Source organism: Sinohyriopsis cumingii, chromosome 15 (genome assembly GCF_028554795.1).
Source record: "Sinohyriopsis cumingii isolate HCF-2022 chromosome 15, ASM2855479v2, whole genome shotgun sequence".
Taxonomy (NCBI): Eukaryota; Metazoa; Mollusca; class Bivalvia; order Unionida; family Unionidae; genus Sinohyriopsis; species Sinohyriopsis cumingii.
The window spans coordinates 89,900,111-89,924,608 of record NC_142975.1 but is presented as its reverse complement, the minus strand read 5'-3'; the positions used below and the strand labels follow the sequence as shown (position 1 = coordinate 89,924,608).

Here is a 24,498-nt window from a genome sequence, read left to right as displayed (position 1 = left end):
CTTTGGGTTTCTGGGCATGAGTGCTGAAATTTGACCTTGGAAACTGGTCTTTTTGTGCAAAACCATTGGGCAAAACCACATGTCTTGAGAGACTCATTTTTGTTGGCAGAATGGTCAGTTCTCAAGATGGGTTTTACAGTACTATTGACCATTAGAATAGAGAATTAACAGGGAGACTTACTTCTTGTATAATTAAACTGGCAAATGAGATGCAAAATATTCATTTATAATGATGACAGAGTCAAATTCAATGAGAAAAGAGATGGATTATACTTCCCTTGTGATAAGACAACTCCCTGGATTACTCCAGCTTGAGAAAAAGCACAAAGTGGAAGATATTCTTCATTGAGTATGGTGAGCCGGAGCAGGATGGAAATAGTAGACTGGTTAATGATGGGATCAGGCACCAATATATCAATTAATGGGGAGACTACTCTTGTCTGACTTATCTTGTCAGCAGATGTTTAAACACTTTAACTATTGAAATATACCAAAGATGTTAATGTCTTTTCACCTAGGAGTGAAGGATTTGTGAACAGTGGAAGGACTCCTAACATATTATAACCAGGTAATTTATTTTTTCAAAATGAATTAATCAAGCTTCAAATTATCTAGTGCAGAGTTTCTGATGAACACGGTATTACCTGTGTTCTAAAGATTCCTACCTGTATTTGTGACTTCCATTTTTTCAATAGTTCTTTATTGCGTAGTGATAATGCGCCCAGTGACCATTCCCTTTCTGCTGATTCCAATTCCTCTACCATTCGAGTCAGTTCCCGAACTGCCCGTAACCGGCGTGTATACTTGCGAATGACAGGTATAATGGACAAGTGGTGAGAATGATTTGTGAGAAAGAAACATTCAGTTTGGAAATTTGGTTCCTGCCAAGGCTGGCCAAGTTTATTCTCTGAAACAGGAAGAAAATGTAATACTGAGTTAATTAATGGATGGGAATGATTCTGATTCAGAAGAATCAATTTGTTTTAATTCTCATAGGACTGGTCAAATTTGACTATATTTTTCTTACAAAACAAGAGTCCCAAGTCAGTCTGAGAACAGTCACTTGACACATGCCTAGAAGTTAGCCAAGCATTCTGGGTCAATAGGATTCTGTTTAAACTTTTTCCAAAGCTGTTGACTGCATATCTTATAAAAACATCTTTTTAAAGGTCTTTTTATTTTTGGTATCTTCATCCACATTTGATGCATCATCTGAATCAAATGACCAACATTAAAAAAGTCACAATGCCAGAATTCTTTCTATCAAATGTACTAAAATTCTGTTAATCATTCTGTTTAATAAAGTTGTTTATCTATTTTTAGTAATGGCACCTATATTTTATGGTGCATCAGTTTGTTGGTTTAGTGCATTTTTCAGTACATGAAAGGCTCTATATGGTGACAGTATATCTGGTGAAGGAAGGAACCAGTTAAACCCCAGGAAGTCCCAGCAAACAACACCTACTGGCCTAGTGCCTTAGACCACTCACCCATCCAGGGCCTCGGATGGAGGATCAGCATCAACTGTATAAATATTAGCAAGACCTTCCAGCAAGGATACTTTAAGTCAAAATTTGGACCAGTTTGGTTGAGCATTTCAACCAGTTTGGTTGAGCAGCTCTTGAAAAGTTGTTTCTATTTTTCGTAATGCTGGCTATACTTGATGACGAGTCAGCATAATACGCATAAAAGTCTTTATGTTCAAACATTTTCTGTAAAATATGGTTAAATTATACAATGCAATTTCTGAGAAATCAGTTAAAGATTTTATTTTTTTATTTTAAGCAATGCAACCATAACAGATGGCATACTGGCATGATTTGTATAAACAATGTCAACCATAACAGATGGCATATTGGCATGGTTTGTATAAACATTGTCAACCATAACAGACGGCATACTGGCATGATTTGTATAAACAGTGTCAACTATAACAGATGGCATACTGGCATGATTTGTATAAACAATGTCAACCATAACAGATGGCATACTGGCATGATTTATATAAACATTGTCAACCATAACAGATGGCATACTGGCATGATTTGTATAAACATTGTCAACCGTAACAGATGGCATACTGGCATGATTTGTATAAACACCGTCAACCATAACAGATGGCATACTGGCATGATTTGTATAAACAATGTCAACCATAACAAATGGCATACTGGCATGATTTGTATAAACAATGTCAACCATAACAGTAACCATAACAGATGGCATACTGGCGTGATTTGTATAAACAGGATAGGCTTTTATATTACATGTTTTCTGCCCAATTTGGTAAAAATTATGTAAGTGATTTCTCTGAAGTCATTTAAAGGTCTTTCCATTTTTGTAACAGTGACCACACCTGAATGTGAATCAGCATCATTGGTAAAAGTAATTCAAAAACCTTCATGTAAGAATGCTGTGTGAAATTTGTCATGGTCTTCATGCCAGGATGCTGTTCTATGAAGTTTAGCTGAAATTGGTTTAGATGTTTTGAAAAGAAGATGAAAAATCTAGTTTTTATAGATACATAATGGACACATTTTGCAAAACAAACAAAAAATATGGATTGTAGCTGTATTTAATCAAAATTGGAACTTCAATAAATCAGTAAATTCACTTAATCCAAGTTTTTTTTAAATGGGTTCCACTGCATATCAAATCTTATGGTGCAGATAATTAAAAATAAATAAAGAAGTTAAACATTTAATCAACCTAAGGGATGTTCCAGTAAAACATGCAAGGGACCCAGGGAAGGCACTTTTAAAGTGGGGCACTCACCCATAGATGCACTTCAGAAATTTCTTATCATTTTAATATTAACTCTGTGAAATCAAAGTACCCTGGCATATCCTTTTTAAAAACTGCCTTCCCTGGGTACAATGTATGTTTAAATGGAACAGCCCTGATTAAAATTAGATCTCCACTGTTGTACATGAAGATCTGACAGCAACCACATTTAGAGGTCATGTCCTGGTGACCTATGTTATTACCATAATTGCTAATTTTATCAGCCAATCAGATGTCAGCACCTACAGATTTGGGATACTACGCAGTATGACTTAAGAGCATCAATGTGCACCAAACTATTTGATTGACTTTCAAATTTATGAAAGCTGCATTTCCGTTGTCCAATTCAAAGGTCATCAGAAAATTACACCAAAACTGTCAGATCTTTATGTAGAACACCACTGATCTGATTTTAATCAGACAGAACATTAAATATAAATCATAATTTATAGTTTTCATAATGAGGGCCCAGGCCCAGAAGTCATTAATTTTATCAGCTTGAGATTTTCTGTCAGCCTATCAAAATGCATTTTAGATTTGTAATGCCACTTTTGACTGTTTGCAAGAGAAAACTAAATCTCGAACGCAAACTTTGAGTTTTATAGTCTCCAGGCCTGGCTTACTCATTTCTTTCATTGCTAGGTCTGCTTCCTGTGGTGTAAGTTTAAGCCTGGACTCTGAAGTGAGCTTTAAGCGGGAGTTTGGGTGGAAAGGATAAGTCACATCAACCTGAAAACAGAAAGAAAAGGCAGCTTAAACAGTACTTTTCCCATTCATAACCCAGAGGGTCCATTTTTTAAAGGTGATTTAAAATCTGGGGTGGACTTATGCGACAACCTTTTAAAGCTGGAGTGGGCTTATTATTGGACAAGGCTTAAAGGCTGAGGTAGAATTATTGGACAAGGCTTTAAAGCTCAGATGGGCTTATTATTGGACAAGGCCTACAGGTTAAGGTAGAATTATTGGACAAGGCTTTAACACCAGGTTGGGCTTATTATTGGACAAGACCTAAAGAAATTATTGGACAAGGCTTTAAAGCTGGGTGGGCTTATTATCAGACACAGCTTCAAAGTTGGTGGTTAACTTATTACTGGACAAGGCTTTAAAGTTAAGGTAGGTTTCTAAATAAACAAGGCTTAAAAGTTGGAGTAAATATTATCGGACAAGGCTTACAAGCTGGGATGGGCTTATTATTGGACGAGGCTTTAAAGCTGGGGTGGGCTTATTATTGGACAAGGCTTTAAAATTGGGGTATACTGGACATGGCTTTGAAGTTGGGCTATATTAGACATGGCTTTAAAGCTGAGGTAGATTTGTTATTGGACAAGGCTTTAAAGTTAGAGGAGGGCTTATTAATGGACAAGGCTTTAAAGCTGAGGTGAATCTATCATCAAGAATGGGCTTATGAGTTGGGAAATATTATTCTAAAGATATATTTAATCATATGCCTTAGTCACAATAAAAAATTACTGTTTTATTCAATAACTTTTGTTCAAAAGTCAATTATTTTAAAAATAACTAGATTTCAGATTCATGCTTTGCACAAATGTGATACAAAAAGCTAAAAATAGAAACATGTAGGCCAAATGTGTGTGAGTGTGTTGGGGTGGGGGAATACCACAGCAACAGAAACCACAGTTACTTGAATAACTACAGATGGTTCACAACAATGCACCATTCCAGGGTCTGCAATAATGCTGACCTATTTGGTGAGAAATCACTCTCCATAACCGATATGTGATAGATTCCATTATACACACCTTGTCCATTGTGATTTTGGATGACAGCTTCTGCAGTACCACCAGCAGGTTCAGCATAAAGCCATCCCCTGCAACAAACCTCTCATCCACCTGTGAAAATAAAAAAAAATTAACTGCAGCATCTATCTCAATAAAGGTTCATTCTAGGTCACACAATTGTGGATTCATACCAATTTCTTTACCTGAGCACCAAAAACAGCACATTATAGGCCTGCCCCACTTTTAATAATCCACCATGCTGATATAAAACTAATTTTATTGTGTTCAGAAACCAATTCTGTTGTTAATGTTCTTGTGGGTTGAACACCATTATTTCAGCACATGACAGGCTATACAGGGTAGACAGTATAACTGGTGGAAGAAGAACATGGGGAAAACCCACTGACCTACAGGAAGCTAATGGCAGGCTTTCTCACATACCTATGTTTGTCAAGCCCAAGACTCAAACCCAAGCAGACAGCAGTCTGATGTCAGTGATCTGTAAAGACCAACTGACCACCAAAGGACCCTATTGTGTAGAGATGTGCAAGCACATTATATAAGACTTTCAGAACAAAATATGTAGGGCTTAAAATAAAGATACCAGCAACAACAACTATCTTTCATCATCATCCACCATCAGTTCTTCGAGGACCTGATCAATAAAACTCGACTGTCCGACTCAATGTCCACAACAAAGTGAGAGACACATTATTGAAAATACGATTCTGATCATTTAAACAGTTTTTTTTATGATGAAATGTTCATAACTTTTTGTAAATGGAATGGTTCCAACTATGACCAGTGCTCTCTGGGATATATAAAAATTGCATAGAAAAGAATAGTAAGGCCAAGGGCTATCACATATCCATCAGAGACATACTATTTTACTAGCCAGTCAAAACATTAAATTCAAGAAAAAAATGCAAACAAAGGTTTTGGAAGCAAACTAAGAACCTCAGAGCCAATAAGCCAAGATGACAAAAAAACAATTTCTGCTAGCTAAATGGACTGTCACAAAACAGCTGCTTTGCAATTTTCCCCATTTAACTATTTTCATACAATGTTAGGCTAGCAATAAAAGAAAAACACTGTATGATACAGGTCATAGCTGGGTTCCCTCCAACACCGAGCATGCAAGTGACTCGGCATAAACATGTCTTCTTTAGCTGGTAATAAGAATGGTAATAAATCTACTTACATTTATGCATTTTAAATTTCCTCAAAATGTACTTTGTTGGTTCTACAAATCTGAATGACATCACCCATGTCATGGAAAACCTGATACAAACTGAAATTGTACTGTAATTTCAACTATATTTCCAGCTGAAGTCACATTCACCTTACTACAATGAACTGACCCAATAAATCCAGTCCATCAAAAGCAGAAAAGCATAACTGAGTTGGATCAACAGAAAAACAAAATCTATCCATTCCAGACCAAATGAAAAAGTTTTTCAATGTGCATTGATTCAAAATATGACTATAAATTTCAAATTTAAGTAGACCAAAACAAGAATTTTTAAAAAAATAAATGTTGAGCATGACAAAGTTCAAAGGTTGCTGGTGGTGCTATGTGCACATTAATATTATTACTTTGTATTGATGAATCTATGGTTGTGTATTTATTTTGAAATACAGCATAAATTCAATTACATTCCTTCTTGTAGTGTATTTCTTTATTATTAAGCCTTAGGTAGGAAAATGAAATGAGTATATAATAAAAAGGTTACTACATTTGTATGAGAATATATGAACTCGTGTTTTCGGACTAATACTTCACTCCCAAAGATCGAGCAGTACTACTCAGAAAAAAACTAATTCATATTTTCCCATACAATTGAAGTAACTGATAAATATTAAGTTTCAGAAACTCTGGTCTTCATGTTAATGTTCTGATTAAAATGTCTAGCAAGACTCACTGAAATTTAAAAATCACTACGCCATACATAAAGCTGCAACTGATATGCCTTGGAAGAATTAAAACAAATATACTGTACAAATGCATCGCTGCTGGTGACAGCAATAATATTTTGGTGAACAGGAGCATCACTACCTCAAAATTATTAATCTTTATTACCTTTGGTATTTCATTTTTCAGAAATATTGGCAATGGATATGGTTCAAAACTGGAAGTCACTTAGCAGCGTGATAAATACATTATTACCACTGTTGTGTCTTTTTTTGACCATCAATCCGGCAACCTAAGTTATGACTCCTATGCTCTAAGAAAGCTTTCAAGATTGGTCCATGTACAAACTGTATCTAAACTAAGATATGCTCTTCAGTCCAGATACATAGTTTCCGTGAAACTTACGTGACTGACTTTCATCATCAACACAGATGGCAAAACATCAGAACAATCTTATTCATGCTTCTAACCATACTTTTACTAAAACCAATTATCACATCAACCTTAACCATTAGACAGCAATATTTACACGCAGCATGTGGTCCTCATATAGAAATGAAGTTGAAATTGTACAGAAAAACTGCAAAAGCACTCTGGAAAAAATATGTACATCAAAAGCAACTAAAATGCCAGAAAACTTTAAACACTGCCACTGAACAAAGTTAAAAATACCAAGTGAATAGCATTTGTCTTCTCTACCTTGTAAAGACACAGAAATTAACTTTACACTGAACTAACCTGCAACTGTGATCTCTTGGCATTTCTGTCTATCACTGTTGTAATATATGTTAATGCAGCTTCTCTTGTTTCGCCATTGACTAACAGGGAATGGACTATTTTATGCATTTCATCCTGAAATAAATAAGTAGCAATTTTAAGTCTAACTTTATAAGAATTTACCGAAATCAAAATTTTTCCACCACTCTATTTCTTCTACATTAAAAGTCTAAACTGAAATTGATTTACTGATGTTAAATAAAATTCTCCCAAACTGAATGCTTCCTTTGTTAATTGAGAATTCATGTATTACTCTTACCCAATCTTCTACGCAGCCATTGTTTGTCATTTTGGACAAATTTATACATTTAATTAAACAGATTAATTTCTATTCAACTGCTCCAAAGCATGTTGAATCCCGAAGTTGGATGAGTTAACCACATTTAAAATCTTTTATACATTTAGGTTTCTGTGAAAGGCAACAACAAAAAAATCCAATTTACATAAGAAGCTCCCAAACAAGCTATTCTGGAATACATGTACCTTCTCTTTTCATACCAGAATATTCGCTGTACATCCTCTTTAATACATTATTTTAAATTTATACAGCTGTGTAGTTTTTTCCAAGAAATTGTCAAAAAGCTGCTCATAAACTCAAACTTATTTGATTACCCACTAAGAAATAAGGTATAGTGCCATCTGAAGCTAGACATCAATTACCGACTAACTGATAAAGTCTTAGTACATCGGAAGCCTGACATAGATTACCAACTAAATGATAAAGTCTTGGTCCATCTGAAACTTGACATCAAAATAAACTTACCCGTAAAAATCCTAATCTGTGCTGCAGAGATGTTTGAACAAGTTTTGTGTTATCTGGAGTCAGCTGATGACCAGAGAAATATTTCTCCACCACTTTTGTCTGCAAAAAAACCCAGATGATATGAAAACACATAATGATTATAGACAAGAGGACCAAATCTGGGCCTGAGATACCTAATCTGGCTGGCATCTGCATCAAAGCCAAATAACAGAGCAGCTGGCCAAGAAATCTAGGTAAGCATGATGCATTCTGAAATGTAAGGGTTTTCTCTATTATTCATTAACAACAGCCATACTACATGGCAGACAGGCAGAAAACTAGTCTTATCCACTTATTAAGGAATTCTTTTAAAGGTCTTTATAATTTAGAAAGAGTGTGTGATATGGATTCGTAATGTAGCTTCAACAATCTTTCAGTCATATGGCTACAATATGTGCAGTGTGGCAGTTTACAGTGATGTCTAGCTCTTGGGCATCATGCCACAGACATGTAGCATCATGTCCCACCCAGTCACATTATCCTGACACCAGACCAACCAGTCCTAACACTAACCTCTTAATGATTAGCACCTAGCTTGGCAGCTGTTAGTACTATTTTTTATAAGTCTTTGGTATGACTTGGTCAGTGTTCAAAGCCAATACCACCTGCATCTGAATTTAAAAAGTAAGATGTAAAATCTGATCAGCAACAAACCTGAAAAGTCTTTATACCAGAATACTTCATGTTATATTTAGGCAAATTCTGTTCAGCAGTTTTTTAAAGTTATTTGAAAGTTTTTCTGTAGTTTTAGTAATGGCAAAATGATGCTTTTAATCACATCTGGCTTAATTCTGTTTGGCAGTTTTAAGAATATGTCATTAAAAGGTTTGTCTACCTCCAGTGATGGCAGCCATATTTGATAAATCAGTATCATATGTCTAAAACTGAAAGGTCCTTCTGCCTTTTTAGTGGTTTCTGAGAAGTCATTTAAACATTTTATATTTTCTATTATGGCAGATATATTTAATGCCAAATCAGTGTAATTTGTATGAACCTGAAAATCGCTTTTTATGACAGATGGCTTTTTGCCAACTCTTGCTCAAATTGATCTTGTGCGCTTTAAGAACTTGAAAACAGCAATTGTTGATGGAAGCATGACAGATACCAGATCCAGGGTCAATGAGTGCAATAGCCTTACAACAAATATTAAAAAATAATTCCTATTCTCATTATTATTTATATGTTTGTCTTCAAATAAACAATAAGTTTTTCACCTGAATCATTCTGTGCATTTGCAAAGTTGTAAAATCAGTTATTTTTCTACAAGGGTGTAATTTAAATTTGCAACTCCACATTTACTCTACATATAAGTTTTGGAGTGTGAAATAAAGTTGTATCAAAATTACTCATTTCTATTACAATAAGATCTTACATCTGCACTGATGAAAATAATGACTGTACACTTTTCAGGCAACTTGATACACAAAGTGGGTGATTGATTTCCATATCATGATAACGCCTCGTACAATCGTTAACCTCCACCAGACATGACCATGTGAGATGTATAAGAATATTTAGCTCTGAAGTAGACAACTACACTCCTTTCTTTAAATAACAAGTTTAGAAGACAGTGTTTGGATATAAGCCAGGTAAATATATTTTTACTCACACAGAATAAACTCTTACCAAACAAAAGATTACAGAAATGCAACTGATGAAGTTTACCCTAAATCTGATTATGTCTGAATAACGTTTCTTGGAACTTGCTATGGCACCACTCTAACACCAGTTGTAAGTAATGACAAACTGAGACCAGTCTGCTCGCCCTCTGGCAAGCATTTATTAGTACTGAAGTGTTAGAACAAAGCACTTTCATGAACTTAATCAAAACAAATGGGAAACTTCCATTAAAAAGTAGGGATTTTCAATCAACAAAGTTGGCGACATTTTTTGACAGGACATAATTTTCTTGACAGAAAAACACTGTTTAGCCCTAAATCTGTACAAGATCAAGCAAGTAAATGTATCAATACCTTTCTGAGATTGGCAATTCAATTTTCATTCCCTGTATTAGTAAAAGCTTTTAAAAATTGGGTAATTAATTTGAATGCAACATCTCACCAAGTTTCATGATTCCAGGAAGGATAGAATGCATATAGCATGCCAAAAACTACTCATATGCTAAATCATCATTTTCTCATGATCAGTGCCTATGACATGAACAACATAAAATTTAATCTAAGTCAGTGAAGCATACAATATGGGCAAGAGCTACCTACTTCTGTCATGAGACAGAGACAGTAGTGCTAATATAAAGTGGTCTAGAGCTAAACACAAAAGCTTACCCTATGCCAGTGAAATGAAGGTCACTCAACTTTTATTTTTTGCATATGTTTTACTAAAATAGATGTATATAATTATCTCGTTGAATTATTCTAGCATAAACAGTTAAAGCACAAAATTTAACCCAAGTCAGTGAAGCATAAAATTTGGAACACAGTGACCTGTTTGTGATGAAAATGTGGTACTCATTAAGATGCATCTCCATACCAAGTGTCATGATTCCAGATATAACAGTATTACGCAGGATGCGAAAAACATATGAGGTCATCAGCTTATGCAAAAACTTAATCAGTCAGTAAAATGTTAAATATAGGTCATAGGTAACCATTTTGTTGCAGTGGTCTGGTACAAGCAGAGATGAATACAATCATCTGGTTTCATGATCCTAGCATAAACAGGGCTTGAGAAATAAACTAAAAACTCCAAATGAATTGTGGGTCACAGTCACCTACTTTTTTGATAAGGATGTATTTTCAAGATGCATCCCTCACAAAGTTTTATGACTCCAGATATAACAGTATGTATACACAATGCGAAAAACACAAGCCAAATACAAAAGCTTAACCAAGAAGAATGAACTAACGAACATGTACAAAATTTGCCATCTGTGACCCCACCCCAGGGAGACGGTGCAATGAAATGCACTCCAAACTGCTACCAAGCACCTAGAAAGGAATACTGGTTGAAAAAGTGAGGCTGTACAGATGTATATGCTTTGTTAAGTGCTGACACCAATGCAGGAGTTAGTGTTAAAAGCTCTTCTCAACTTTGATGAGGCAAGCTAAAATCTGACTTGAATGACATTTACCATGTGATATCAAGTTTTACATTTTAAGGTCAATTTTGATTGATCACATTAGCAAGACCATAAGCATTTAACAGCAAGTGGGTGGTGTCAGGAATCAATGATAATTCACAGAAGAAACTTGCAATCAGGAAAAGCATATGTACAAAAGTCCTAGAGTACAAAGTTCTTTTTATGTCAGAAACAAGGATTGTATTTTAGAAAACTTAAAAAGTACACCATTAGTGACAAACTGACTGGATGCCACCAGATCTTACATTATCTTCGGCAAAGATAGAAAGACCAAGAAAAGGTCCTAGGAATGATAATTTTTCCATCTCCATGCCAACAGCCTGGGTTAGTGATTCACTCAGCCAGTTGGGTTGCTGTACAATCTACAAAATATACAGATACAATTAGATTTGCATTTCCTGCTGGGGTATCACAAATCAAAATAATAATAATGATTACGTTTATAATAATCAGAAAACGTCTCACCTGTAATTAAAGGTAACAACATATGTAACACTTTTGTAATGTTATCATTGTCAAATATTAAGAAGCCGTGCATAAAAGTTTCTGAAAGTCACATAAATTCTAGTGTTCCATAGAACTCTCGAATAATGAAATGATGTTATATTCACACCTAAGCTGTAAACTGAAATAATCAAAGACCATGTGTCTTTATATATATAAAAAGACAATATTCAATTAAACTTTTCAAATGTATTGCTTAAAAATGAACACATGCTCTAAAATGTACAGGTTGTTCATTTTTCATGAATTAAGTATACATCATAAATGTAAAAAGTTTTACTAACTAAAGTTTCAGTAAAAAGAATGCTGCCTTTAACAGTGCATGCAAGTTAATCAAAACTAGACTACTCTCTCCTCCCTAAAAGTGTAAACCTAACAACTTATCTTATCAAAGTTATGCCACAGATAAAAATAGCCAATTTTTAAGACTTACCAGTGTACATACTGGCCTGCGGTTTCCACTTTTGATCTCACAAAGCTCACTAAGCACTCCGACTGGTTCTCTGTATTCATCGGAGTCCAATGACAGAGACTGCACCAGTCTGTTCAGACTCTGCAAGACTGGTACAAATACCTGTAAGGAGAAAATGACAGTATAAAAGTCCTCGATTATGTGTAGACCTTTCATTTCCATTAATACTTATTCAACAGACTCTTAAAAAATCTCAGATAAGATCAGTATTAAATCTGCACCAATAGCAAGATTTTCATTATCTTTCTGGTTTGCTCTGTCATGAAAGTCTATATCAGTAATGTTATCATTATCAAATATTAAGAAGCCGTGCTAATTAAAATACTTAACAGAAAGTACAATTCTGATCAGATTTAGAGGAATCAGAAATTCAATTCTGAAATACAATGTACAGAAGAACAATTCAATGCTTATTCACTTTTACACTTCTAACTTCTTTTTTCTTAACATAGAAATTCTTCTGGAGTGAGGTTATCAATGACTTCTGAGCTTAAATGCAAGTTCAACTTAAAATGTGTTAACGGACCACAAATCCACCACCGAAGAGCTGAAAAATGACCTAAAAATGCAAAATTTCACCAGACAGAAATATAGAAATGGGTATCACTACATATACATGTCCATGCCAGATTTGTGGTAAAGCAGAAAATGTAATTTGAAAGAATGAATAGTACATAATTTATTTCTTACCTTTATAACTGCACATTGGGAATTTAATTAATGCAACGTACAGACACTGAATATAACTTAATATTTTTTAATGCTACAGAACAGACTACCTGTATTCTACCTGTATTGCCAAACTCTCAGGCTGATGTGCTATGATGGTCTATCTTATATACTAATCCACCTGTTGCAATCATTCTTAAGAAGGGCCCCATCCCTAAACTGTTGCAATAATTCTTAAAATAATTGAAAGTCCCTTTCATTCACCCGCTGCAATAATTCCTAAGAAAATGTGTGTGTGTGTGTGTGTGTGTGTGTGTGATTTCTACAAAATCAAAGTATTCACAATACTGATGGTTTGGAGAATGCAGACAATACAGGTACAATGATCTGAATGAAAGAACTGAGCATAAAGTGTGTGATACTGATAATCATTTCATAAGCAAAATATTCCTCAAAATACATGTAATCAAGTCATAAATGTTTTAAATCTTACTTCTGTTTATCTCTCAAATGAGAATTTATTTAAAACAATTTATAAAATACTTTGAGAAAGCTAATTAATTTTATTAAGCAACTTTTATTGAATTTTAGTGTTCTAAGAAGAGCCAAGGGAGGAAACACTGTCAAATCATTTCACTGCACAATTAAAATCTGAGTTTTGCCCATTTAATAACATAACTGACTTTTTTAGGGCCAATAAAACTAAACATAGAGAAAGGCCTGTTATTGGAAGCTGATAGTTTTTATGCAAGAAGTGCATACTGCATGGCAAAGGCTTGAACCAACCAAACCAAAAATGGTTTTCGAAAAGTCTAAGACCAAAGATTTCTTACCCTTGAAAAACTATCTGGATCACTGCATGTAGTCTGTACAAGTTCTGATAGAAAGCCCCTTGGAAGGTTGTGAGACAATAAATAAGGAAGTAACAATGATATACTGCTTAGAGATCTGAAATGAATAAAATACAATTAAATGCAAGGATGGCAATAAAAAAAATTTAAAATTTAATTGTTGAAAAAGGAGCAGGGGGATCAAGGTACAACACTTGACGGAAGGAAGGGAGAGCAAAGCCCAGCAAAAGCTAAAATGGCACAGGTTTATGAACTCCATCTGTCCCTGATCACGAAATCTGAAATTTAAGTAAGGGCATACATGAAAAAAATATTAATTCACTAATCCTTCAACAACTCAATAAAATTCTGCATTTCATCAGCACGATCTAAGGCAAAATCTAAGTTTTCTCTGGCAAATTTGATTTTTTTTTCACTCAACAATATATCCAATTTTTTGAGTACTGTACATAACTTTCACACATACAGTTGATTGCACATCGCAATATTTAAAAAATTGGCATGAATGACACAAATGTTCTAGGTAGAAAAGACCCCATGAAAGCAGATTCACTTTCAGTATATGTTTAATATATATCATAACATGTGGGTTGTATACTGCTGATTGTTATGCTCAGCATGTGCTTTTATCTGTTGCATGTAGGTCATACTGGGACTAAAATGGTCAATCATAATTAATATTGTTTGTATACTGCATCTTATCTTCTAGCCTTATTTCACCTTTGTTTTGTGCTATACCCTCACTTCATGTAATGTACTGCATAACTGGCAGCACTCTGACAATTTGTAACAATCCACTTTTCTATTTCTTTACTTAGCCTTAACTTTAACAGGTGCTTTTTTTTTGGACTTCAGTACAAGCACATGATCACTACTCCTGATCATAAATGAATAGGAATGAAAGGTCACAATTATGCTTCTCTTGACAGGGATTAAATCACATGCCAATCAGGTGATGCAGAAAAAGAACAAGTGGCTCAGATCTGTACCAAATAGAAGAAAACACTAATCTTAATTGGATGAAATCATTACCATCAGAACATGACAATGAATTAAAGTACTACTCTTCCGAAATTCAGGAATTATAGGCGTGATTACTGCAAATTAAATGGTGAAAAACTGCCAACAACCTGTTTCTGTTTAAACCCCTGAAAAGGTGAAACTGACATATACAGTGCTGTTAAAAAGCTACCTTCATCTTTCTGCCCCTCAGGTCTGCCCCTATAGCTCTAAATGTTGATCACATAAATATCTAATTTTGCATAAATTTTCTAAGTTTATTTCAATTTTACATGACATTTCCTATGTTATTTTATCATTCCTTCAAGCAAAACATTTCTTTGTTTACCTACAGAAATGGGTCTCTGAGTGGCTGAGTGGTCTAAAACACTCACCGTTATGGATCATTGCCATCTCATCTCACTGGTCCTTCCTTTACCATTTCTACTGGCTGCCATGTATAGCCTATCTTGTGCTCAAAAATGGTGTTAAACCCTACAACAACAACCTACAGAAAGCTGTACTTTCTACAGGTAAATTGCTTTAATGCTTTATAATTATGCAACACAATCTAATTTCAAATATCAAGCCCAAAGATGAGGTGTCAGTGTATTGCTCATGCAGCAAGTCAAGTACATGTTGTATGACAGCACATTCAGCCAATATATACTATGCTACTGGTTTACGTTCCAGACCTTCCAAGCATGTTTGAAATGACAGTACTTCATTCTTAAACACACACTCAAATAGAACAGGGGTCCCAAGTGGCCGAGTGGTCTAAAGCGCTCTCCATCACGAATCACTGCCATCTCACCTCTGTCTGCGTGGGTTTGAGTCTTGGGCTTGGCCAATGTGGATATGTGAGAAAGCTTGCGGGTAGCTTCTAGTGAGTCAGTGGTTCTTTCCAGGGTTTTCCGGGTTCTTCCTCCACTATTAATACTGGCCACCATGTATAGCCTCTCTTGTGCTGAAAAATGGCATTAAACCCTATAACAACAACAACAACAACAACAACTATCAAATAGAACAATATAACTGAACACACCTTGAATTATTCTGGTAAATAAGTCATATGACACATTCAGAAAGACATGAATTATGTCTTGATTATTCAGACTCAATTTGGAAACACATGTTTGTGTTTTGCAGTTTTAACTACAATTGACCAACCTCTGAAGATGTGAACAGAAACAGATACAATTAACTGAAACATGGCTAATCTTTCTGTGTTTTTTACAAATGTACCAATAAAATAGTTTTGCTGAAACTTAAGAGAAAACTGATAACGTTTGAAGTACCGATTGCTGTGTATAAAGCAAATGGAAGAAATCTCAATCAGAATTATATACTGTCAACAGTGCAACTTTATCATGGGTAAACCTAAGCTAGATGTTGCGTGTTCATCATCTCATCCTAAGAGTAAGTTAACAAAATTAACAGTATTTGGATTTAGTGCAAATTCATCAGACAATATGGTAACTGAACCTGATGTTATACCTGACAGTCCAACATCATTTACAAGCAGTGATGGTAGTAATGCTTCAAGTGCAACACCACATCATTATGAATGGGTCAAAAGTTCCCGAAAATTTCCTGACAGCTGAAAACTTGGGCATCCGTGGTTGAGTTGAGATATGACACAAAGTTAAAGCAGATGTTCTGTGATATATGTATCAAGACAAAGTTATCAATTCATTTACAACTGGTTGTGCTATTTTGAAGAAGGATGTGTCACCAAACATCAATTAAGGCGGAGTAAGTAATATATGTTAATTTTGCTCATTGATCTTTTACTTTTTGCCATCAATCCCGTGTTATGACTCCTGGGACTTAAACTATGCAACAAGAAATAGCAACCAAACAAGTTTTGCACAATTGAAAATAATTTATTTTTCAAAATACAGGAGTGAAAGAAACAGCATAGTGAATGAATTCCTATTTCCTAAAAGTCCATTCAATTCCAATATTTCCAAGAAATCTGAATATGTTCCAACAAAAAATGCCCCTTCTGTGATGAAGTTTCAAATGTACAGAAAGATTTCCAAAGAATTCAAATAGTTGCTGAATAAATTTAGTTAATACCGATCAGTTATTCTAGAGTGTCATGCAAAAAATAAATCTTTCCAAAAACCAAGTTGGGAAACTGAATCTGAAAACACGCTTTTTGCGGCATATTTAAGCATCATTTTGACTAAATATTAACCGATTTTTCGGGTCTAATACACGTGAAATTATCAAATGACATGCCATTTCTCCCTGTGGAGTGTGTTATCCCCTCCCCCAACATGCCCCCATTTCATATGCTGGTCAGCTGTACCCAAACTGCACAATAGCTAAAGGTTAGACTCAAGCCTCTTCAATATACTTCAAAGAAACCACCTGTCTACAGTGATTGAAAGCACTAGCAAATAAACAATGCCCTTTTTTGTTACAATACCTAAAATGGGTGTGAATTTAAGTTAATAGTTCAAATGTGGTCTCAAGCAACCATACATGTGATAACTATTTCCCACATTTTACATCCAACCTTATTTCCTTATTGTTGACTCATATAGGCATAAAACACTAAATAACATATTTATTCCGAATTATTGGGGGGGGGGGGCACATATGCTCTGTGATATGTTTCTTCATTCCTTCTTTTAATCTGATGATGGTAATTAATGCTTATATATATGGTACATTAATGCCAGGTGTTGACTCAAGTAAGTTTCATTGTTGGGAATGGAGATCCAAGTTTGCTTGTCAAGAAAAAATCTACAGCATTCAGTGATAATTCTTGGGATTTAGGAAGCGATTCACTACAAGCAAAGCATGTAAAGCATGGCAAAAATAAATTTCTGAACTCCTGGTTGACAAAGATGTACTTTGTAAAGCTAGCCATAAAAAATGGGGGGGGTCTAATTCCTGAATGCAGGAAACCGACGGTGGCATTATACGTCACTTATGTTATATTGCAAAGTACAATGATAGGGTTTTAGTATTAAAATGTTATTAACTAAAGTTCCTTACAAAACTATTATTTGGAAAATAATACACATAATATAGATTTGCTTAATACCTGATGTTTCTGTTAAAAAAAGAGAGAGACAGAAGATGTCAGGAAAGTAGATATTTTACATTTGATAATGCATTTATTTCTGGTGACAACAGTCATACCTATGCATTAACGGTGATGTGGGATGCAAAGACCATGGAAGTAGTGCAAAACAGACATGTAATGATTTATTTATGGCTGTATTGCTTGTTGTCAATAAGTAATAACTATCCCATTTTTTTCAATTTTCATTATCTATTACATTAAAAGGCTTGGAAAAATATTTCACTACTTGTTCTGCTGACATTTTTTGAAAATTGGCGACAAAATATTGAGGTTGGCGATTTTTTTTTGACAACTTTTTAAAAGCCAGGACCATCCCTGTGAAGACTTTATAGTGAGGACCCACCATCTTTTATAGTGAGGGTCCACTTTCCATTATTGTGAGGGTCTACTGTCCACATTTGTTGTCTTTACTTAATCTTGACATTATCCATAATGGTGCATACAGTATACGTTCAAATGCAAGTGCATTAGGATTATACCTGGGTCGTGTCATGGTTCCTTGAAGAACAAGAGCTGTGTGACAAACACACTGTTGTCTTGCTGATGACAGCATTGCACTCATTGGAGGGAAACTGGCTCTCTGTTAACATAAAATATATTACATACATTTGTTATTAAAAATGGTTGCAGCTTACCCTACATTTGGAACATTTAGAAGAAAGCAAGCAAGCTGGAAGAGGTTTTTAGAATATTTCCAAGCAATATTCAAGCAAGACTTTGTGTTTTTATTCCATGAATATATTTTGTCAATATAAACTTTCTTCATCTTCAATTTCAATGTCAGTGGCATGATCATCATCATCATCAAAAAGAAACATGCATTACACCATCATTACCATGTCATTAAATCTCCACCTGAGGTCGTAGACAAAGAAATGCTACATTGTATCAATTTGATCATTATTATACTAAATTAATCATTCATTAATTTCCTTGTTTTAAATATCCTTGTCATTTACTATGTTGATCATACTATCAAGTATGTACAATAAAAATGGTCTCAAATTATCAGTCATCTCCGTCACCATTTTAATATAATAATCATAAGCATTACATGCACCATCGTATCTGACAAATGTCTTATCATATATTTAAGGTCAGAGGTTTTAAGAAAGCTAAAGCTATACAATTTCCCAAATTTACCCTATCATCAAATGCTTTAAACTGCATATAAGTACATGTGCGTGTGTGGTTTAACAGCACAGCATTACAATACTAGTTAAATGGTACCAATTATAATGCAACTTCAAAAAATATATTGCTGGACCAATATCATCAGGCAGTTAAACCGTTCATTATAGAATAGGCCTGGTTCATTCGACAACAATATGCATGTCCTGTGTATAGGTGGTACCAATAGAGCAATATGCATGTCCTGTGTATAGGTGATACCGATAGAGCAATATGCATGTCCGGTGTATAGGTGGTACTGATAAAACAATCTGCATGTCTGTGTATAGGTGGTACTGATAAAACAATCTGCATGTCCTGTGCGTATAGGTGGTGTTGATAGAGTAATATGCATGTCGTGTGTATAGGTGGTACTGATGGAACAATATGCATGTCTTGTGTGTATAGGTGGTACTGATAAAACAATCTGCATGTCCTGTGTATAGGTGGTACTGATAAAACAATCTGCATGTCCTGTGCGTATAGGTGGTACTGATAAAGCAATCTGAATGTCTTGTGCATATAGGTGGTGTTGATAGAGCAATCTGCATGTCCTGTGTATAAGTGGTACTGACAAAACAATCTGCATGTCCTGTGCATATAGGTGGTACTGATAAAGCAATCTGCATGTCCTGTGCATATAGGTGGTGTTGATAGAGTAATATGCATGTCCTGTGTATAGGTGGTACTGATGGAGCAATATGCATGTCCTGTGCGTATAGGTGGTACTGATAAAGCAATCTGCATGTCCTGTGCGTATAGGTGGTACTGATAAAGCAATCTGAATGTCCTGTGCATATAGGTGGTGTTGATAGAGTAATATGCATGTCCTGTGTATAGGTGGTACTGATGGAGCAATATGCATGTCCTGTGCGTATAGGTGGTACTGATAAAGCAATCTGCATGTCCTGTGCGTATAGGTGGTACGGATAAAGCAATCTGAATGTCCTGTGCATATAGGTGGTGTTAATAGAGCAATCTGCATGTCCTGTGTATAGGTGGTACTGACAAAACAATCTGCATGTCCTGTGCGTATAGGTGGTACTGATAAAGCAATCTGCATGTCCTGTGCATATAGGTGGTGTTGATAGAGCAATATGCATGTCCTGTGTGTATAGGTGGTACTGATAAAACAATCTGCATGTCCTGTGCATATAGGTGGTACTGATAAAGCAATCTGCATGTCCTGTGTGTATAGGTGGTGTTGATAGAGCAATATGCATGTCCTGTGTATAGGTGGTACCGATAGAGAAATATGCATGTCCTGTGTATAGGTGGTACTGATGGAGCAATATGCATATCCTGTGTATAGGTGGTACTGATAAAGCAATATGCATGTCCTGTGTGTATAGGTGGTGTTGATAGAGCAATATGCATGTCCTGTGTATAGGTGGTACCGATAGAGAAATATGCATGTCCTGTGTATAGGTGGTACTGATGGAGCAATATGCATATCCTGTGTATAGGTGGTACTGATAAAGCAATATGCATGTCCTGTGTGTATAGGTGGTGTTGATAGAGCAATATGCATGTCCTGTGTATAGGTGGTGTTGATAGAGTAATATGCATGCCCTGTATACAGATGGTACTGATAGAGCAATATGCATGTCCTGTGTATAGGTGGTACCAATAGACCAATATGCATGTCCTGTGTATAGGTGGTACCGATAGAGCAATATGCATGTCCTGTGCATATAGGTGGTGTTGATAGAGTAATATGCATGCCCTGTATACAGATGGTACTGATGGAGCAATATGCATGTCCTGTGTATAGGTGGTACCGATAGACCAATATGCATGTCCTGTGTATAGGTGGTACCGATAGAGCAATATGCATGTCCTGTGTATAGGTGGTACCGATAGACCAATATGCATGTCCTGTGTATAGGTGGTACCGATAGACCAATATGCATGTCCTGTGCATATAGGTGGTGCTGATAGAGTAATATGCATGCCCTGTATATAGATGGTACTGATGGAGCAATATGCATGTCCTGTGTACTGACAATCTCTTTTGTACATGCTACACATGTGATATGCATCCCAAGCACAATGTTCTGTCAAGTACACTGGAGACAAATTATTAGTTTATTGCAAGGTTATGCTACTAAGTTGCTTTTTTGTTTGAGCGGCATTAAAAATAAAAATTGGATAAAATCAACGGGGAAAAAAACTGGTATAACTCAGAATCAATCTATTATCAGCAAAATCTTAGCATGAACGTACCTTTGGGGCAGATCGTTCCTCGACAGCAACACGCTCATAACAGTCAAGAAGATAGTTAATCATCTCCGTCTCTTTACATCTGACTGGTTTGATCTTGGAAGTAAATTCTCTAATGGGGACATCTGGCGTTACCACTGGACTAAATGAGAGAAAAAAAGGTAATTTGCAGCACAGCATATCCATGCTCTTTTTTTTTGCTCAATCAGTGTTTACCACTAGTCCACTGTTTTCACTACTTAGCCTAATTTCTATTTTTTTAAATCTTTAAACTGTGAACTTACTGATGCTGATGTAAAATGTAAACAATACAAAGGAATATTTGTCCAATTTATATGCATATCCATTTTGTTGTTGTTGTTGTTGTTGTTGCACTAAGTTCAGACCTGCAGAATCATAATGACAAAAATGTAAATCCTGGAGGCAACAAATTAACAACATCTGAAAAAAATACATGACAGATGGTCTTCCGTAATTCAATACAAACACTTCAATTTAACTTGTTATATCTGTGTATGTTAAAGTATATAATATTTTGAAAAATATTTAGCACATCAGATTTATTAAACTTACTTCTTACATAAAACTTTCTCCCAATATTAAACAGAAAAATTCAAAGGACAATGACAGTAATCTTTTATGTTAAATCTCATTACATGACTTTGGTGCATAAGTAGTTGTTATGGGCTGTTTGTTTCAGAGATATTTTTGGTGTTACAGCACATCAACACAAGTAGGTCATTTCGTGCCACCAAAAAGTTGAGTTAAGTGCCTTGCCTGAAGATATACCACAGAAGCCAGATGGGGCTGATCTGATAGTAGGATTTGAACCTGCACCCTTTTGATTGAACATTCAGAATGCTAACCAATTGTAGCCATTAGGACTCACTGTTTCAGAGTAGAGGAACCTTTAAAAAGTTTAGTTGCATTTACGTGCTTTATACTCAAAAATTGTTTTTTTCAAAAGCTTGTGATTAAATTTCCATTTATGAATAAGTACCTGCTTGGACTAGAACCAAACAACTTGCTGGGTAAGGAGGCATCTAGGATTTCTGGTCGGAGTGCCAGAACAGGATTTGATGGACTGTCACAGATCAGGAATAAAACTTCCATCAAGCTCTGGTTGATGAGCTCTTTCATGTCCACGCTTCCTGCTCAAAGTACAGCATTATCAAATATTGAAAGATACAAACTCCTAAATCATATATACTCATGTATAACTAGAGACCACAAATTGCCAGTGCATTATATGGTGTAGATTTGTGTATATGTATTTCTCTGTTCGATCCAACATACATACTAGTGTACAAGATACAGTAAAATACAGCTTTCTCTATGCTTATTATCCTGACATCATGTTAAATAATTTTGTTGATGGGCATGTTCAAGCTCTCACCATAAAATTGTTTAAGTTTAACATCACTTTGCTTTTAACATGCACTAATTAGTTTTTCCTGGACAATTACTGAAGTTCCAATCAACATAAACTGACAACATGCAAACTATTTTAGAGAGAAATATGAGTTTCAGTATTTGTGGAGAATTAACTATCACATTTATATCTAAATAATCTCCCCACGTGAGCATAAGATGTACCAATATTACTACAAACAACTGTGTTTTCAAGCAGGTTAAATGACTGCATATTTTTACCATTATGAAATTGATGACAAACTTAGCTAGGAAGGTCTAATAAAAAATATTGTGCCAATCAAGCAGCTTTGAAGGTAAGGATCATAATAACAAACAGAACATTTTAGAAATAACTCTGAAATGAAAAGAATGATGTCTAATGGCCCACAATAATTTATATATTTTACCTAAATATATTATTTAAAAAATGTTCCATACATATTTTACATACAAGACCAACAGGAACCATGCAGGATCAACGTACTGTAAAGTAAATAGTACTTGTAATGAATGCAGGACTCTGCCATAGGCTCACCTACCTTCTATATCACTGAATTAAGACATGAGAGATATTTACTTGCCTTTTTCAACTGTACTCAACAACTCCGGCAGATGAATATATGCCTGTGTTTTCTCTCTCCACGATACCTGAAAAATTCTACCCACAGAACTTAACATCTGTTCCTCAGTGGCTTCTGATCCAATGCTAGCATCCTGCAGAAGTAAATCATCCATTTTTAAGTGACAGAGTGATTGGAAAAATCTAGAATATTGATTATATTACAAAGAATAGAAACAGTACAATTGTGTTTTCAAGCAGAACCAAACAACTTTAGAACCAAACAACTTGCTGGGTAAGGAGGCATCTAGGATTTCTGGTTGGAGTGCCAGAACTGGATCTGATGGACTGTCACAGATCAGGAATAATGCTTCCATCCAAAGACACATTTCTTTTGGATATACTGCAACATGAATCACCACTTGCCTTAAAAGTAAATGGTAATTTCATCTTAAAAGACTTCCAGTGGACTTAGGGCTGTAGAACAGGCCCAATACACCCTCGCCCATGTTGTAAGAGCTGACTAATGGAGAATGGAAATGCAGTGTGACAGACTCAGGACCAATGGGTGCAGGTTTAAATTCTGCCAGCGGATTAGTCCAAGAATTATACTAGTATAATTATATCAGCATATGGCTGGCTGGCTAACCCTAACCCTAACTATTTATACTGCTGTACTGTAAAACAACAAACCAAACCAATCTTCTTAAAAGATGTGTCCAATGACATTGCTTACACTATGGCACATGAAGTCTTACATTAACTATGTAACTCTGTACATGGTTCATTTAGTGTATTTACAAGGACTTTTTAAAAAAATTTCACAGGCTTCCACAAGAACTTTTCAGTGAGTATTTTTTTCATTAATTTTAAAGGATTTTATGAGAAGTTTTCAAGAACTTCCAAAAGTTATCATGGAGTATTGTTTCTTATGGAAATTGGACTTTTTTCATGCTAAAATTGTAAACACATTTAATTCTTAATTGGGTTACATTCTTTCCTGAATTAGCCAGCCATATGCTAATATAATTAGTGTGCCACTACAACAAATGGAATGCAACTCCATCTGGTAACTAAAGGCATCAAGTGTCAGTTGATTCACCCAATTTTATCCTGTTTTTTAATGAATTCACTTCTACTGTAAAACACATGAACAAAATTACCAAATTCAAAAAGTAAAATATATTTTATTCAGTTTTAAACTTGAGCATTTTCTCAGATATATTCATGGAATTTTGGCAACATTCAAGAACTTTTAAAGGGAAAAAAATTAATTGTTTCAATACCAATCTTTGGAAGGCATGATTTTTTTTGTATAAAATTATACTTACCCAATTATAATACATTACGAGTATTTCAACTACCATAAAAATCCAGCCCTCTTGATCCAAAAGGATGTTACAAACATCCTGACTTGGTTT

At 35.1% G+C, this 24,498-nt stretch overlaps 1 protein-coding gene across 1 annotated transcript in view; it reads right to left on the bottom strand.

Annotated features, from left to right (window-relative positions):
• LOC149782280 (ubiquitin conjugation factor E4 B-like) overlaps positions 1-24,498 on the bottom strand; it is a 76,802-nt gene that overhangs the window by 32,088 nt on the left and 20,216 nt on the right. The window contains exons 5-16 of the mRNA XM_089933661.1: positions 23,096-23,232; positions 22,106-22,252; positions 21,109-21,247; positions 18,192-18,292; positions 13,593-13,707; positions 12,052-12,192; positions 11,360-11,476; positions 7,976-8,074; positions 7,174-7,287; positions 4,545-4,634; positions 3,408-3,513; positions 666-907 (exon numbers count right to left, since the gene is read on the bottom strand). Coding sequence (XP_089789787.1) covers positions 666-907; positions 3,408-3,513; positions 4,545-4,634; positions 7,174-7,287; positions 7,976-8,074; positions 11,360-11,476; positions 12,052-12,192; positions 13,593-13,707; positions 18,192-18,292; positions 21,109-21,247; positions 22,106-22,252; positions 23,096-23,232 — 1,548 coding nt within the window. The remainder of the gene's footprint in view (positions 1-665; positions 908-3,407; positions 3,514-4,544; positions 4,635-7,173; positions 7,288-7,975; positions 8,075-11,359; positions 11,477-12,051; positions 12,193-13,592; positions 13,708-18,191; positions 18,293-21,108; positions 21,248-22,105; positions 22,253-23,095; positions 23,233-24,498) is intronic.